Here is a 12,283-nt window from a genome sequence, read left to right on the forward strand (position 1 = left end):
GAGCAAGAGCACTCAGCTGACGGAGTAACAAAACAATACGAATACAACGACAAGAGAAAAAAAGGAATTGATGGACTTAACGCGGTTTCTTGGGGGATGCATAAGCACAGCCCCAACCCCACGGGTAACGAAACTAACACGGCGCTTTGTCCAAAATCCAAATTCCAAACCAACTCGCAACCTGCAAAACGCGAGAAGATGCAAGAGGTCACTTCCTGGGTTCACCGGTCTTTTGTGCCGGGGTCACGGGGTGATGTCACCCAGGTCACACGTGACTTTGTTGTTACTATTACTTGACCTGCACGTTCGTGTGATGGATATCCATGTGCTGAAAGCACCGCCTCTGGCAGTCAGGAGAAACGAAATAGAACAATTATTTCATGATCTCGAGTAAACAGCTGAGAAATGGTTCATTCAGGTGCCCCAAGAGACTTGTGATATGCTGACTGTGGGGCTATTTCTCATTCTGTATAGACGCAACTTTGGTCATTAGAATGTCTGGAATAATCGATCACCTAATAAGGCAATATTTTGGTCAGGGGTTGACTACGGTTTTGTTTTCTCGAGATCTCGAATTAGTTGTGTTGTTTTCTCGAGATCCTGAATTAATTATGTCGTTATCTCGGGATAACAAGGTGAATAAAAAAAGATTATATGAAGGGCCTCTCGCGGCTTCCGTACCCATCTGTTGTGTACATTCATGATAATACATGAAATCTAATGTAAGTATTCTAGAAAAATGTACGTGTCTGTGTTTTCAGTTCTGTTTTGACCACACCTCAGTACAGTTTAAATATTTATGTGTTCAATAGCTTCAAGGTGACTTGTGTGTTTTATATATAAACACCAACTCTTTGCTTCTGTCTTTTGTTAAGTCTAGGAAAACATAGGTGATTGCTCAAGGTAAACTTGGCTGTGGTGCTAGGAATCAAAGAGATGCAAAGAGGTGTTATTCAGGCAGCACAGCAGGAGAGAGAAATTCATGTAAAGATGTTGAAAAACCGAAAACTAGAGGCAAGGGGACGCTGGGAGAGTAAAATTGAATTCCTTCTGGCTGTAGCAGGAGATATTGTGGGTCTGGGCAATGTTTGGAGATTCCCCTACCTCTGCTACAGGAATGGAGGAGGTAAGAGTACTGAAAGAGGTTTTATATTGTCTGTTGTCTCTTTGTATATTGTGTGTTTGCATGAATTGTTGGTTCATGGTTAATGTGCTTTCCCTGACTTAAGTTCATGAAACCCTGAAGTAGAGGAACCGTATTTTAGTATTTACAAGTATTTTGTCTTTAACAACTGGCTGCTGTGTTTCTCTATTTGGAGAAACCAAGTAAAACTCTTTTTTTGTATTTTGTCATTAATTTGGAGGTTGGCATTGTTTGCATGTTATTAGGGGTGTTTTTGGTGCCCTACTTTGTGTTTGCTGTGACTTGTGGTTTGCCCCTATTCCTTCTGGAAACTGCTATGGGACAATACACACAAGAGGGGGCTATCACATGCTGGCAACATATCTGCCCACTGGCTAAGGGTAAGTGACAATGGTGTGTTATGTTCATAAACTGAATCTGTATTCAAGATCCGCTTGTGACAAATAAGTGGTACAGATGATGGGTGGATAGGTTGTGTTAGTTTATGCATGCATTGACGTGGAATGTAACTGGGTTCAACTGCTGACAAATGGATGTCTTTAGTCTCCTTTTAAATGTTTCCGGATGATTGACAGCTCTTGGGTAATCACAGAGGGAATTGCAAAGTTTGGGGCCATAAACAAACGGCTGCCTCATTACCCTTTTGCAGGATAGTGGGTATGGCCAGGATATTTGTTAATTGATCTGGGACATTGGAACAATTAATTCACGAGGTACAGTGGAAGCAAGACAAAAGGAATTTAAATATCACTACACATCTTAAAATCAATTCTAAGTCAGTGCTAGACAATGTAGCTGTTTACAGATGTATAGTGACCTTGCATTCTTGTACACCAAGATTCATGCAGCAGCATTTTTCACTCTCTAGAAACTATTGATAAAGCTTTTTGGTAAACCAGTGAAGAGAGGCTTAGAGTAATCCAGATGGGTTGAAAAAAGAGGCATGTATAAATTTGTCAATATTAAATAAAATTGCACTGGAAGAATTCAGCTTTTTTACACATAGTTTTGTGTAGATTTAAAATTAACACAGTCTGTGAATTTGTGCACAACATTCAACACAGTATGTGTAGACCGATCTGCTCTACACATATTCAGTATCATTTTTTTTAATGCATGAGCTGAACAGCACCCTGCCCGTCGTCTGACAATGACATCAATTTGCCATGTTGTTTTAATTTTATTGTATACTGTTGAACATAAAATATTATTTTAATCACTTCACCACGTGAATCATGAAAACACTAAAAATAAAAAGCCTGCAGTTATGTTGGTCACTGGATGCCTCTGAACATCCTCTCTATTTCTCAGAGACAACGTAAACAACACTGCTAACACCAGGCATTTATGTTGTACATAAAATATATTTTATATTACAATCTCTTCACTATGTAAATCACTAAACACCTCTGAACATCCTCATTGCTTCTCAGAGATGATGTGAACAACACTGCTAATGCCAGCTAATTAGAAACTAGTCAGTACTTTCTTACTACTCACAGTGTAATACACCGGCCCTTTGCGGATAAGATTGAACAACCCTGATTACAACCTCCTGAAAATTGGTGGAATGATAGTAACTCAGGTGAGGGATTTCAGTGGGTGATTTTTAATTAATTGGGTTACTCAAGTCATGTTACCGTAATGCTAGCTCTGTCTTCAGCTTAAATATAGATTTTATTCTTTCACAAAATCTTTGCTAACTGCCATTTTAATGGGGAGAGAATTCATGGCAGTGAAAGCTAGAGCAAAATTCTTGAGGTAAGTTGTGTTAGATTTTGAAGTAAATTTCCTGTTTTCTCATTTAATAAAGATTGCAAACAGGCGCATACACAGACAGAGGAAGATTTTATTTAAGAAGTTTCATGTATGTACACCTGTTTGTCCAAGACGCACTCTCTGAATGCCCCCCCAAAAAAAAGAAAACAAAAACCCTTCACTCACTCTCACTCTGGTTTATCATAACAAAATACTCTCTTATAACATTTAAACTGTAACAAGGATAATGATATTACAATGGATTCTGAGACCCTGAAAAAAAAACACACACACAAAGTTCTAGTTCATTCCAATGGTGTTCAGTGGGGTTGAGTTCCAGGCTCTGTGCAGGCCACTCGAGTTCATCCACACCAAACTTGGTGAACCTTAACTTTATGGAGCTAGCTTTGTGCACAGGGGGATGGTCATACTGGAACAGGTTTGGGCCTCTTAGGCCCTGTCCACACGGCAACGGATTCAGGTGACTCCGATACAATTGCTTATCGTTTAGGCCTGGCGTCCACACGGCACCGGCGTTTTGGGTGCCCAAAACGCAATCTTTTTGAGAACGGGTTCCAGAGTGGAAAGATCTGGCAACGTTGCCATTGTGAAATCGTCTGGATGAGTAGAACGGATTTGTTTACGATGACCTCACAACCACATGACTGTGAGTGCTTCACGCCGGGTAGAAGTGTAACGAATATCACCAGGATATCACCAGGAAAAAGCCTTACAGAGCACTAGTGAGAGTGAAACACGAGCTTGGATATTATTATTATTATTATTATCATTATTATGTTCAGTGTTAGTTCACAGTAGTAATGCAAGAAGCAGAATAGTGACAGTAATAGTGAAGCAAAAACATGCAATTGTACAAACACTGCAGCTCTACAGCAAAATATTCATTTATGAAATGGTCTGATTCTTAACACCAGTAGTGCCAATGATCTTCTCATTGCGATGCGATGCGAGTTGTCAACAAAACCTATAACTTGGTTCATGAAACGCGCTTACAAAATATTTTCACTGTGAATATTTATTGTGTAATGGTGCAAAGTGAGAGAGAGAGAGAGAGAGAGAGAGAGAGAGACTCTGCCCTTAGGGCAGAGTCAATCCCGCCAGCAAAAATAGGGAAAAAAAGGAGCGATCTCACCTCTTCAGATGTTGGTTTAAGTCCGACAATACATTCCTCAAAAAGGGCGTAGAGGAGCAAATTAATCCATCAACGTGTAGCATTCAATTTATTCCGGACCATTAAAGACGCCGCCTTCCGCGTAGAATCATACGTCATCCTCGCCGCCATATTGGATAGGTCAAAACGGAGAATAAAGATTCATGCGCTGCCTTTAACTGTACCAACAGGTTTACCGTCCAAACAAGATCACACGGGATTACCTTTCACAGGTGAGAAACAACAAATTAATCCATCAACGTGTAGTATTCAATTTATTCCGGACCATTAAAGACGCCGCCTTCCGCGTAGAATCATACGTCATCCTCGCCGCCATATTGGATAGGTCAAAGCAGAGAATAAAGATTAGCTGCGTTTAACTGTACCAACAAGTTTGCCGTCCAAACGACATCACATGGGATTACCTTTCACAGGTGAGACTGGAAAAATACTTTTCATTGTATTTGGTCATTATAATGTAATTTTACGAACAGATTTTCCTGACTTTGTGGCTAATATGAAGTCTCGCGCATAATAGTTTATGCGCATGCGTCCTTACTTCTTCTATTGTTCAAGTGTCTCCGAAGGGACCGTCTTACAGCGCCCCTAGAGGTGTGGCATGTGTATTGCATCGTTTTCAGCAAGCGTTGCGTTGCCATATGGACCTGATATTTTACTGATCGTTGCCCATTTGGACGCGATATATTTTTAAATAACATCTCGTTACCGTTGTCGTGTGGATGTAGCCTTAGTTCCATTGAAGGGAAAATGTAATGTAACTGCATATAAAGACGTTCCAAACAATTGTATGATTCAAACTCTGGGGCCACAGTTGAGGGAAGGCTCATATATGGGTTTAAATTTCAGGTGTTCACATACTTTAGGCCACACAGTGTACTTGTCCTATGCAACATTAGGAACTTTATTCCCTGTGGTCTATTACTTACTGGCTTTATGTCCTCTTTCAGGTGTTGGCTATGCAGGCCAAGTGATTCAACTGTATGGCTGCATGTGTTACATCATAATCCTGGCCTGGGCATTGCTCTATTTGGTCTCATCCTTCAAGTCTCAGCTTCCCTGGGCCAGCTGTGACAACATCTGGAACACAAGTATGAAATGGGAACAAGAGTGCCTTAAATTGATGAAACAGATCATCTAGCCTTGCTATATAAGCAATGTTACTGTAGCAAGTGTTTAGGTGGGTGGAGCACAGAAGCATGGCAGGCCAGTACTGAGTTCTCACTAACTCTTTTATTATTAGCTTTTCAGCTTCTACACGTTTACTTAGACATGGACGCACACACACGCCACACACACGTGTTCTGGTCGGGAGAGAGCCCGCTCTGCTCTCGCTCTCTTCCTTAAAGGACATGGGACATGAAACATAAATGCACGCTATATCAGTTTCTTTCCATTAAAAATATGAAATAATTGCATCAACAAATACAAAATTATCTATTAAATTCAGCAAAATCATTATATTCGTGGTGATTATATGGCATTTCTGCTCGAGCTCCGATATGCATATTTTACAACCGGAAGAGCCGCTGTCACGTGATCATACGTCACAAAAACTTTCGGGTACAGCACAAGCGGGTAGATGAATATGGAGAAGTGTGAATCGTGATGATGACGAATGCGACAAAATATTTTTTTGTGTCTTAGATGACAAGAAAATTTTTCGTTTTTAGAGTGTTTAACGTACATTGAACATCATGGTGTATTGCGACCTCCCAGTCAGTCAGACGCGCTGTTACTCCTGTTAGCAATGTAGCTAGGCTCAGCATGGCCAATGGTATTTTTTGGGGCTGTAGTTAGATGCGACCAAACTCTTCCACGTTTTTCCTGTTTACATAGGTTTATATGACCAGTGACATGAAACAAAGTTCAGTTACACAAATTGAAACGTGGCGATTTTCTATGCTATGGAAAGTCCGCACTATAATGACAGGCGTACTAACACCTTCTGCGCGCTTCGACAGTGCATTGATACCTTCACTCGGAGTTGTACCATTATTTTCTAGACAGGGCGGACGGACCAGGGCATTCGCCCGCCTGGCCGTGCCCGACGATGAGCGCTCTCGGCCGGCTTGGGAGGCAGACGGCAGCCCCTCCTGGAAGTGTGGTTTTACCATGGGCCTCATGCGGTAAGGATTAGTATTATAATTTTGGGTGTATCAATTATTGATTATCATAATTCTGACTCGTTTCGCCATTTTGAATGTTTTCATCTCGGACTCTGGAAGCATTGTATCTCAATCAATCTCGAAAAATATCAGCAAAAAAAAACTAGCTTGCAACGGACTTTAGCTAGATCTATGATGAACTTTCAATATATGATACAAAAATAATACTTCTTTCAGCAGATCATTAGCCTTTGAGCAGAATTGTTTTTAACTTACCAGGATGTGTTATCGAGCCGACCGCTTTCAGTTTCATGGGGATTGAATGAACTCTCACTCTCAGAATCATCTGACCCATCAGAGTAAAGACGAGATCTATGTTCATGTGAATTTCCAGCTATCGGTTCGAATTGATAGGGTCTAACTTCACATCTCTGTGAAACATCGGGAATGTCACTGTCGATGGTGTCCCTTTCGGTAACCTGTTTACATTAGATACCCAAGCGCTGGCTCCTTGAAAAGTTTTTGTGACGTCACGGGTCACGTGACCGCTTAGCTAATTAACGAATCATTGTTTTACGCTGATGTATAAAAAAGTTGAATAATGTGGTGATTTTCACATTTTTGATGCCCTGCAGTGATTTAGATGGCATTTCTTATGTCCTTTATACATAATTATACCCAGAAAAAAATCCATGTCCCATGTCCTTTAAATAGGGCACGGCTCCTGGGAAGACACACAAACAGGTTAATTCACCTCAGGTGTAGTGATTCTGCCACTTACCTTCCCTGACTCCGCCCTCCGGTCATAGATCGACGCTTGACCACGCCCCCACTGCCACAGTTATATTTACTTGTTTTCCTATTTTCTTAAAGAGCTTTTTCTGCTTTCAACACCTGATGCTCATTTGAGGACTAGTTAGGGAAATCCTACCTAGAGAAATTCTGTATATTTCAGAAAAATATGGCTTGGGTGGCACATTGAGGTTCAAACCTGAACTTAGGATTCCATCTGTGTTGTTCTACTTCCTGTATCTACGTTTTATTTTTTCACTTCAGATTTCTCCTCCTGTCCAAAAAAGTTTTAGTAAGTGGGTTAACTACTCTATTGTGGGCGGCATGGTGGTGTAGTGGTTAGCACAGTCGCCTCACAGCAAGAAGGTTCTGGGTTCGAACCCAGTGTCCGGTGAGGGCCTTTCTGTGTGGAGTTTGCATGTTCTCCCCATGTCTGCATGGGTGTGCTCCGGTTTCCCCCACAGTCCAAAGACATGCATTTAGGTTAATGTGGGGTGGCCTTGGGCTGAAGTGCCCTTGAGCAAGGTACTTAACCCCTGACTGCTCCCCGGGCGCTCTAATGTGGCTGCCCACTGCTCTGGGTGTGTGCGCGTGTGTTCACTGCTTCAGATGGGTAAAATGCAGAGGATGAATTTCACTGTGCTTGAAGTGTGCATGTGACAAATAAAGGTTTCTTCTTCTTCTAAAGTGTGCACTGGTGTAAATGGTTGTGTGATGTCCAGTGATTGCCTTGCACCCAGTGTTCCCAGCACAGGTTCTCGTTTGACTGCTACCCGATCCAGGACAACATTTTCTTTCATATGAATTAATTCACATTTTTTGGTAGATGAAATTTGTTTATTTACGCTAGACCCTTCCAAAACAAAAAAACAATAACTGAAAGAAGCTATGGTACAAACCTGGAAAAACATCACAACAGAAGAATGTAGTTTGGTGATGTCAGTTGGTCATTGGTATGATGCAGTTATTACAAGCAATAGATAGTGAATGATTATTCCACGAAATCGAGTCATACATGAGCCAATGGCTATAAGACATGTATAACGAGATTGAGTGGAATAATTGTTTTATTATATCCACATTCACTGGATTTTGTGAAACAGAGCATTTTTGTTTTTATTTTTTGCAAATTCGATCAATAAAATCTTTATACAAAACGTCCAGCAAAGTAATTTCCACTTCAACGGACTTCTTAAAAACCTATCAATGGCTACACAAATTGACTTTAGTTTTGTTTTTTTTGTAGAAAGTACCATCTTGCTGTCATGCCGACGTATAGAATAGCTTTAGACATTTATTTAATTCTTCCTTGGACATTTCAGTGATGTAATTTTCAAACTTCTTTGAGCTTTTGAACCAGTCTAAATAATTTCAACAAATTTTAATCCTTAAAGATGAAGAATGGAAACAAACCAGCAAAATGACAGAAGGAATTTGTGAAAAATGCTAAAATAATCCTTGAAAAATAAAGATACGTTCTTACCATCAAATACTTTCATTCCATATTTTTTTTACTTTTTTTTTCAAGTAGAGTTTTTATTTCATCCTTGGTTGGTCCAGCAAAACATTCTCTCATTTTGTTTTTCTCGACTCACAATGTATGAGCTGATAGCCTAGTAGTAGAGTAGCCAATCATAATTGCTCATATTCAGTGAATATGGAAATAATGTCATTCAAAGCGGCTAGAGATAATGAGATGAGACTTTATTTTAATTCAAGGCGATCTGTTCAGATACTTTTGCTCAATTAAAAACAAATGTATCATGGTCTAAGTTATAACATCAAGATGGAAAATAAGGAAATTAAATAAAAAAAATAATTTTGTCTCATATTCGTCTAATTATCTCAAACCCAAATGAATTGGCTTTGCTGTTCCAATACTTTAATATCCATCCATCCATCCATCCATCCATCCATCCCTTCAAAACCTCCCCCACTCTGACATCCTCGAGGTTATGTCTCCCCACACCCCATTATCCTCCTCTGCTGGGTAACTTATTAGAGTATAACCTGCTACAGTTTACAAAATGTATGTATATCTTAATATCTGTTAAAAGCCACATTTCCAAATATATAACTGTAAACAAAAACACTGATAGAGTATACATACATTTAATGAGATGATTAGTGCCAAACTGTCTATATTCCCTTTCCTTCTTCCTCAGACAGCTGTATTACTCTTGTAAATAATGCCAACTGGACCAGACAGGTCAACTCAACATCAGCAGCCACTGAGTTTTGGGAGTAAGTGTCATATACATGCAAATGTAGTAAAGCTTTTAATCAACATTTCAGTAGTTACAAAAATTTAGTGTTAACCAAGATGGACTATGTAGTAAATCCATACGGAGTTACACATAAGTTACAGAGAATATTATGCTATCACTTATTTCCATGATATTACTGTACAGGCGAAGAGTGCTTTCTATCTCCAAAGGTATTGATGAAGTAGGTAACATCAACTGGGAGATTCTTCTGTGTCTAATTGCAATGTGGATCATATGCTATTTCTCTATATGGAAAGGAGTCAAGTCCACTGGGAAGGTGAATGTGTGCTTGGGTTCCATAATTGGCTTTCCATATTAGTCACTAGGAATGATTAAGTCATAAACACTTAAATTCAACATTGGAACTCATTTTACATGACGTGTTTTCCGTCCACTGTTCTGAGGTGGTGTATTTCACAGCCACATTCCCCTATGTAATGTTGCTGGTGTTGCTGATTCGTGGACTGACTCTCCCTGGAGCCATGCAGGGTGTTATTTTTTACCTCTATCCTGACTTCCAGCGACTGTTGGAGCCTCAGGTGCTGTAAACACACACAGACACAGGGCTAACACTTTCATTGACTATTTCTATAGGGTTATTTTGAAAGACCAATGATGATTAAAATACATTAAACCCCCCCCCCCCCCCCATAATGGGATTTTTTTTGTTTATGTTTTCTCTGTATAAAAAACAAAGTATTTTCTGTCTAAAGAAACATTCTGTACACTTTTATGTTTAGAAGTTAGTTTTCAGCAAAATTTGACAAGCAAATTTATAGTGGATAACTGTTATTCAAAATATAACTTTATTATTGGCATATTTTGAAGGAAATGGTTTAAGAATTCTTGGCATATAAACAAAAATCAGGTAACAAAGTAAGTGTAGTGTGTTACTCACAACCTTTATAAATTTTTCTGTGTGTGGGTGTGCAGGTATGGATGGAGGCAGCCAGTCAAATTATCTACTCTTATAGTACAGGTGTGGGAATATTGACTGTGCTAGGCAGCTTCAACCAAAGCAGCAACAACTGCTACAGGTGACCTGAACATTTTGTAAAACAACATTTCTCTCCCATCCAGCTATATGATGATGATAATGTTTTGCACTAAACTAAAATAGCTTTTACACGACTAAATATAAGGCACCATAAATTAACATGAATTAATTTGCAACACATTCAATAATGGTGATAATTAGGTCAGTGGGTATAAATACTGAAACCTACAGTGGCCTCCATAATTATTGGGACCCCTTGTAAAGATCAGTAAAAAGGGTCAAGAAAAAAATCCACCTTTTCGTGAAGTCGCTTCATTTCGCACTGAAAAAAATGCGAAAAATCCAACCTTGAATCGAAATAAATGTATTCAGAGAAAAACAAATCCCTCATCAAGATAATTGTTTTAACCAACAACACATGCCACTATTATTGGCACCCCAAGAAATTATAGTGAACACAATGTAACTAAAGCATATTTCCCATTTAAAATGTAAATTTTTGAGTTGATTGGAGTGTGTAGGAACTTTCAAGCTGTAATCCATGACTTCCTGATTAACAGGGACACAAATATGAGGTGACACAGAGGCCTATTTCCCTTAGTCATCCATCAGTAGGGGAAAGACACACAAACCAAATGAGGGAGAAGTGTGTTGACCTTCATAAGGCAGGGAATGGATATTAAAAAAAAAAAGCTACTCACCTGAAAATGTCTATTTCTACTGTTGGGACAATAAAATAGTGGACACCAAATAGAACTGTTACAAACTCGCCTGGAAGAGGACCCAAGTTTATTTTGCCCCTATGTACAGTGAGGAGGAGGGTAAGAGAGGCATGCATAAATACATACATACATACATACATACATACATACATACATACATACCCACCCAAGGATCACTTTTGGTGAATTACATGAAAAAGTAAAATCTTGGGGTTTCCAAGTCTCCAAAACCACCATCAGATGCCACCTCCATGCCAACAGATTACAGTGCCTTGCAAAAGTATTCATACCCCTTGAACTTTTTCACATTTTTCCACCTTACAACCACGAACTTAAAAGTTTTTTTTTAATTGAGATTTTATGTGATAGACCAACACAGAGTAGCACATAATTGTGAAGTGAAATGAAAATGATAAATGGTCTTCAAAATTTTAAACAAATAAAAATCTGAAAAATGTGATGTGCATTAGTATTCAGCCCCCCTGCATCAATACTTTGTAGAGCCGCCTTTTGCTGCAATTACAGCTGCAAGTCTTTTGTGGTATGTCTCTACCAGCTTTGCACATCTAGACACTGAAATTTTTGCCCATTCTTCTTTGCAAAATAGCTCAAGCTCAGCCAGATTGGATGGAGAGCATCTGTGAACAGCAATTTTCAAGTCTTGCCACAGATGCTCAATGGGATTTAGGTCTGGACTTTGACTGGGCCATTCTAACACATGAATATTCTTTGATCTAAACCATTCCATTGTAGCTCTGGCTGTATGTTTAGGGTCATTGTCTTGCTGGAAAGTGAATCTCCTTCCCAGTCTCAAGTCTTTTGCAGCCTCCAACAGGTTTTCTTCCAGGATTGCCCTGTATTTAGCTTCATCCATCTTCCCATCAACTCTGACCAGCTTCCCTGTCCCTGCTGAAGAAAAGCATCCCCATAGCATGATGCTGCCACCACCATGTTTCACAGTGGTGAAACATATTTGCTGTGTCCCCTACATGGCTTCTGGCAAACGGGACTTCTTATGCCTGTCTTTCAACAATGGCTTTCTTCTTGTCACTCTTCCAAAAAGGCCAGATTTGTGGAGTGTACGACTTATAGTTGTCCTGTGCACAGATTCTCCCACCTGAGCTGTGGATTTCTGCAGCTCCTCCAGAGTGATCATGGGCCTCTTGGCTGCTTCTCTGACCAGTGCTCTCCTAGCTCGCTCTGTCCGTTTAGGTGGACGGCCATTTCGTGGTAGGTTTGCAGTTGTGCCATACTTTTTCCATTTTTGAATGATGGATTGAACAGTGCTTCTTGAGATGTTCAGAGC

At 39.8% G+C, this 12,283-nt stretch overlaps 1 protein-coding gene across 4 annotated transcripts in view; it reads left to right on the plus strand.

The window, feature by feature from the left end:
• The first annotated feature begins 887 nt into the window (after window positions 1-887).
• LOC132888099 (sodium- and chloride-dependent GABA transporter 2-like) overlaps window positions 888-12,283 on the plus strand; it is a 38,783-nt gene continuing 27,387 nt past the window's right edge. The window contains exons 1-7 of one of the 4 annotated variants that reach the window (XM_060924088.1): window positions 888-1,126; window positions 1,390-1,524; window positions 5,042-5,182; window positions 9,157-9,235; window positions 9,403-9,535; window positions 9,663-9,797; window positions 10,192-10,295. In XM_060924088.1, coding sequence (XP_060780071.1) covers window positions 937-1,126; window positions 1,390-1,524; window positions 5,042-5,182; window positions 9,157-9,235; window positions 9,403-9,535; window positions 9,663-9,797; window positions 10,192-10,295 — 917 coding nt within the window. In that variant the 5' untranslated portion in view covers window positions 888-936. Of the gene's footprint in view, window positions 1,127-1,389; window positions 1,525-5,041; window positions 5,183-5,262; window positions 5,272-9,156; window positions 9,236-9,402; window positions 9,536-9,662; window positions 9,798-10,191; window positions 10,296-12,283 lie in introns of those variants that run through there. The other 3 variants (XM_060924089.1, XM_060924090.1, XM_060924091.1) reach the window with 3 other exon arrangements.

This window comes from Neoarius graeffei, chromosome 6, assembly GCF_027579695.1.
Source record: "Neoarius graeffei isolate fNeoGra1 chromosome 6, fNeoGra1.pri, whole genome shotgun sequence".
In the NCBI taxonomy this organism is placed as follows: Eukaryota; Metazoa; Chordata; class Actinopteri; order Siluriformes; family Ariidae; genus Neoarius; species Neoarius graeffei.